At 42.5% G+C, this 6,000-nt stretch overlaps 1 protein-coding gene across 1 annotated transcript in view; it reads right to left on the reverse strand.

Moving 5' to 3' along the window:
• erfl3 (Ets2 repressor factor like 3) overlaps window positions 1–5,615 on the reverse strand; it is a 46,405-nt gene extending 40,790 nt beyond the window's left edge. The window contains exon 1 of the mRNA XM_079241229.1: window positions 5,030–5,615. Coding sequence (XP_079097355.1) covers window positions 5,030–5,051 — 22 coding nt within the window. The 5' untranslated portion in view covers window positions 5,052–5,615. The remainder of the gene's footprint in view (window positions 1–5,029) is intronic.
• Between the last annotated feature and the right edge of the window lie 385 nt (window positions 5,616–6,000).

Consider the following 6,000-nt stretch of genomic DNA (forward strand, 5'->3'; position numbering starts at 1 on the left):
GCACCATCAACAGAAGATTAAAACAAATCTTCAATGTGAATATACATGTGTAGAGCCCCCGCTGTTAGTTTGCAATGGTTTGGGTGGGTGCGGTGATGGCCCAGGAATACAGGGATGTCCAGCTATGCGCCACCGTGGTCTTGACTGTTTACAACCTGATTGTATTGTAACCAGCAGCAAGGTGACAGTCCAGACTCTAACCTAAAGGACAGGTCGTTGTGTTGTCAGGATCCAAAATAAAACCTCTCATCTATAAGGATCAGAATAACAGGGTTACCTGATCTTCACGTGTGTGTGTGTGTGTGTGTGTGTGTGTATGTTGTCAGACGCCGATCAGTTTCACTGGCGCCACCGTCAACAAGAAGCTGTGTTACCTACACCCACAGGTACGGACGTACAGGCTTTGTTTACAAGTACTACCTTTACAGAGCTGCCCACCCATAAAACTCTGCCTTCTGCAGATACACACACTTCATATTGTTTCAGTACAACATGCCACTCCACGCCTCACACTGAGTCACCTCTACTGAAGAATGAACAGTGAAGCTCTGTAAACTCCCCATATTATATTACAATGCACATGCATGCACAAACACAAACAGCTGCAGAACAGTACAGGTCAATCCATGCACACCAACACACCCCACTGCATTCTCAACATGAATTTTGATACCCATTTGAAAAGAAACCCAAATGTGTGTGTGTGCTAGAGTCGTGTGCATTCTGACGCCATTAGCTTTAAAACATAATACAACTTCTCAACTCTTTAGAAAAAAAGACTTTTTTAAAATTACGATCTTTTTATCCACATAATTTACCAAAAACAAATCAGTATGAGAGATAATAGGCCTTCTCATATGACTGTGACAATTTTTCAAAAAGGACTTGAAGAGATACTAACTGTTGTGTTTTTCCCTCGTGTGTAATGAAACACAGCCGGCAACTATTAACCTTCTAAGCAGGAATGTGGGAGGTCCAAGAATTCCAATAAAAAGCAGCAGTGTGTGCATGTGTGTTGTGTGTATGCGTAAGCTCACATGTGTTTGTCAAAACTGCTATGGCTATCTGTTAACAGTCCATCCCATTCGGCCATGCCGACAACCCACCCCATTACTATCCCTGAACAATAACCAATAAAATCAATATGGGTCATGCTGGCTGGACTAAGTATTTTTACAGTAACATTTTTCATTTTCACATACATGTCTGAGTACATGTGTACCTTTTCCTGCTGGCTTAACAGGATAAAACGCTCATTTTAAATCAAGTTATTTAGTGTCAAAACTCATGGCTATGCAGCCGATCAAATGAGGCTTAGAGGCTGATAATCTATTGGGCTAGATCTGCCGATCTGAGGTTAATGTGTGAACTTGTGGGCTTGGGGAGGGGTGAACGGCCAGCACCAGCATTGGAGAGCAGTCTGGATCATCCGCGCCGTCAAGGGTAATGCTGCCTTGCTGGCAGTGGTCTCTTTGGTCAAGGGCGACACAGGACTAATGGTAGGGAGGTCCATTATTGTCGACTGGCTGAGCACATTGTTCCCTTTGGTCACATTCCTGGCTAAATGCGTACATTTCCACAACTGAGGCCATCCCTGCAACCAAAAGTCATTTGTCATCTAAGCATCAAAACTTTTATGAAGAACCGTTCTGACGAGAAAACATGTAAATCCTCACTTGGTAAGTTCTAGAAAAAAAAAATCTGTGTTGTACTACATGTAACAGATTGCATTGAGAAAGATGTTCTCACAAGAGTAACCCTGTATAGAAAAGTGAAAAGGGGGCTGGATTTAATCTGCTCCACACTTCTATATGTTCAAACACACAGTAAGCTCTTAGTTCAGAGCAAAACTTGGCAGCCTTTTAAAACATAGCCAGATATGCTGCGTTACATTATGGTTTTAGGCTTTAAGTATGTTGGCTGAGCCTGATCACAGCACAACATTGTCCCATAAACCTAGTAATAAAACTGTATTTGGAAAGTATGAGGTAGTGGTTTTGCTGTGATCAGCGCTGGAAGGGAGTTTTCACAGATAAAGCTAATCGCTGTGCTTATCATTATAGCAGTTGTTGAGATTGAAAGTATATACTCGCTATTGCATGCATAAACCCACACAGGGAAAAGGTGGAAAACTTGCTCACAAGTAACCCTTTTGCTTTTGTCAAGTGTGTGTGTGTGTGTGTGTGTGTGTAATGATGAGACAACTTTTTGACACATTAATCACAATTAACAAGCAGAGAAAAGTGAAAAATAATTGTTCAAGCTTTGTCTTTTTCACTTAGTAAGAAAATAGCAAAGCATTCAGTTATTTAAACTGTTTTATTACAGTCTCTCCACCTAAGACTCAAACACACACACACAACCAGACAGAAGTGGGGTCTCTTCAAGTGTCAAAAGATTCACCAAACTATGAGCTACTTCGCACTATTATTACCACAATGAGAGGTCCCTGGCCCCACAAGTCCACATACAATCAGTCCCAGGCCCTGCCCCACTCCAGCCATTGTCCCACACTGCACACACACACATACACACAATAGCCACTCTAGAGCCAGAGGTCCCACTGTGCAATTCCATCACACAAAGACACACACCCGTCCTTATCCCATCAGAGAGAAAAAAGAAAGATGGAGGTGGCAGGATAAAGAACTGTACCCCTTAAAGATGGATGAAGAAAAAGGAATGAAATGCTAATCTGGAAAGCAGTGTATGTGTACACATTGATAACAGTTTTTTATTGTGTTTATGCAAGTCCTTATCACCAGAACTTAATCAATCATTAGCACAGCCTTTAAGGCACACACAAAGGTGGATATACGACTATGCCAGTGTAGACAATACATACTGCTTGTCTGCTGACTAATACCACTTGTGGAATACTTTGCTTCAAACTAGTCTCTGAGATGTCATCAATCATGAACAAAGAGCAGGTAAACAACAGTGATTAGATTGACACTGAAATTAAATTCAACTCAACCAACACAATACAAACTCAAATCTATCTGGACCAGAAATCCAAGAATGTATTTTTGGCTAATAAATCATATGGAAAGAAAGGAGGGATAGAGGAAGTGTACACTGCTGAGAAGGAAAGGAGTTGGACTCACTAAAAGCAGCAGCTTATGCTATGAGGCATAATCCTAGATCAAACATTCCAGGAAATAATGATTACATTTTTTTATCCTGTACGTATTCACAGACTATCCTTTAGCATGCAACGGTTGTATTCAGTCCAAATAATAGGAAACACTCAGGGGTTAAGGCCCATGTGTAATTGCAAAAGCAGGAACAGCAGCAGGAGATCAGAGCGATTGTGAAAACACCACAGATTAATTAAATTAATTTAATCTGCTGTTAAAATTATATATATATATATATATATATATATATATATATATATATATATATATATATATATATATATATATATATATATATATATATATAAAAATATATATATATATATATATAATTCAAGCCAGACTTTCATACTTATCAACTAGTGCTGAAAAATTAATTGACTAACACATATAACTAATGCTACTCCCCACAGAAAAAGTTTGCCACTTCACAATTAGAAATTTAAAATAACTTTCTAACTTATTCAACAATTAGGTTTAGCTACCTCTCCCCATCATAAAAAAACATCACAAGGTCAGGCCTTAGTCTTAGCTTATTAATAACACACAAAAAATTAACAAGTCAATATCTTTCTCCTTTGGAGCAAATAAATGCTTAGTTATTACATGTGAGCATGAGTTTTAAACAAATCAGGGTATCAAAGGTAAAACTTAACTCTTAACTGAGCTAATTAGGAATAAATATGCCACACAACTACTTAAAACAACTGCAGGCATCAAACCCTGAACACAATTCATTTTAATGCCTTCCCAGAGGGGCCCCAGCTATCTGCTGCCACAAAAACACAAAGTTCCTTATAGTTTAAGAGCAAATAGAAGTGATGGGATGTGGTGTGATGTCATGGCAGCCTCCTCGGGGCTGCTGTGAAGTGTGGGTGTGTGCGCAGGAATGTGGAGGACTGAGGGGATGAGGCCGGGTGCAGCCAGAGTCAGGAGGGGACAGGGTGGGGGAAGGGAGGGGACCATCCTAAATAGAAAGGGTCCTGCACAGTTTGTCATAGTCATGCACACACACATGGCCCTGTGCCAAATGCTTACTAGTAACTACTTGAAAAGTAACTACTAGTAACTACTTGAAAAGTAATAAATTTGTGTTTTCAGGTGAAAAAAAGGAGTAATTAAACATGCATATATGCTGTTACGTGTGAGTTATCTACATACAATCAGGTTTTAGTGTATGCTGACTGAAACAAGTCAAAGACTAGCAAAGAGAATAATAAACTGCATAGATGGCACACATGACAGTACTTCCACTTCCTTCTTTTCGGAGAAAAAAAACTTGCACTGGACTCAAGAGAAAGGAGCAAGAAAAAAAACTTATGCAAGCATTTCAGGAATTGGACAAAGAGACACACATGCAGACCTCAGCTGACTGCTGGGAATCCCCCCTCCTTACTTCAATACGCTGACAGGCCAAGTACCTGACAAATGTGTGCACAGTTACTAGGTTAATATCAGCTTCACTCCGTGTTTACCTGCCTAGATCCTATCATCTGGACATCGCTGCTTGGAAGAGACGTCTTCCAGTAAACTATGAAACGCTATTCCGTCGATAACCAGCACCCAGTACTTGCAAGCTCTTCAGTCTGAAAGTTGCTGGATGGTGAAATAATGTTGTCACACTGTCACAGCGGATGTCGCTTTAACAACGATACAGTAGTTTAACCACTTCCTCTTTAACAGGAGTACAGTACCAAACCTGCACCAGATTTAGTTACTTATCAAGGGAAACCGCGTCTGTTACACTCCAAAGAGCACCTACGAGCAACAGGTTTGGTGTTGCGAGTTTCTTATCTGGCTCAGTCAGGAGTGTAGATTCTGTTAAAGCTGCTTGCAAATAAACACGAAATACAATGGTTGGAAAACAACCAGAACACTCGCAAACTCACCAGTGTCTCCAGGTGTTTTCATTCTTTCTGCTTTAGTTTCTGAGCAGGACAGGACTGGAAAACTAAAACTGGAAGAATTCCACGAAGTTTCTGGTGGAGAGAAAAGTCAAGTCTCTCGGCCTCTTCCTCCCGCTCTGGTTTCCAGTCTGGGAAAACTAGGAGAAAATAAAAGGCAAACTTTTTTTTTGTCTTTCTTTGTATCTGCTACTTCAGAGGCTCTGTCGTCTCTCCAGCCGCCGCGCGCTCTCCCTCCGCTTCCTCGGCTCTGCCCGCCGGCAAAACGGCACCAAGAACCGGTTTTCCGCTGAGACCTCGTTGGTCCTCGCCTCTCCAGTCCGTACCTCGCAGCGTGTAGGTCTGCTCAACTTGCTAGGGGGGGGGACGGCCGACCGTCCCGACTCGAGCCAGCCGGAAAGCCTTTCTCTGTCTCTCCTCTCCAAGTTGTTTCGTTAACTGTCCGGTAGCTGCTCACTCCGTCTCAGCCGCATCTTCGTCACTGTTTGGCATCTATCCGCCGCAAAGCTCCGACTTATCTGACAGAAATGAACGTTAGAAAGCAGCCTGTCTTTCTTCTCAGACTTTTTAGTCTTCCACTCACTCTCACACAACTCAGCGCGAGTCTCTCCTCCCCCCCGCGCCTCTCTCTCAGTCCTCGGGGTGTCGTGTTTCGCTCGCTCTCTTCTGACTGGGCCCCGCCCACACTGACGGGAGACAGGGGAGGGAGGGGGCTAACGTGGCGAGTCACGCCCACTCACCACGAGCCGGGGCCTGGACTGGCGTCACTGCTGCACGCGGCGTTGCCGGGGAGACCGTCACAGCGCGCTGCCGTGCTGACATCACATTCGAATCCTCCGAATCTAGAGAGGCGCGAGAAGAGCTCGTCTTGCGGAGTCCGTTTACGTCAATCTAGGATAATTAGGCCTTTTTATATCATAATAATTCCACTTCTGACACTAAGAATTTAATGAAAA

This window comes from Telmatherina bonti, assembly GCF_933228915.1.
Source record: "Telmatherina bonti genome assembly, chromosome: 5".
NCBI lineage: Eukaryota > Metazoa > Chordata > Actinopteri > Atheriniformes > Telmatherinidae > Telmatherina > Telmatherina bonti.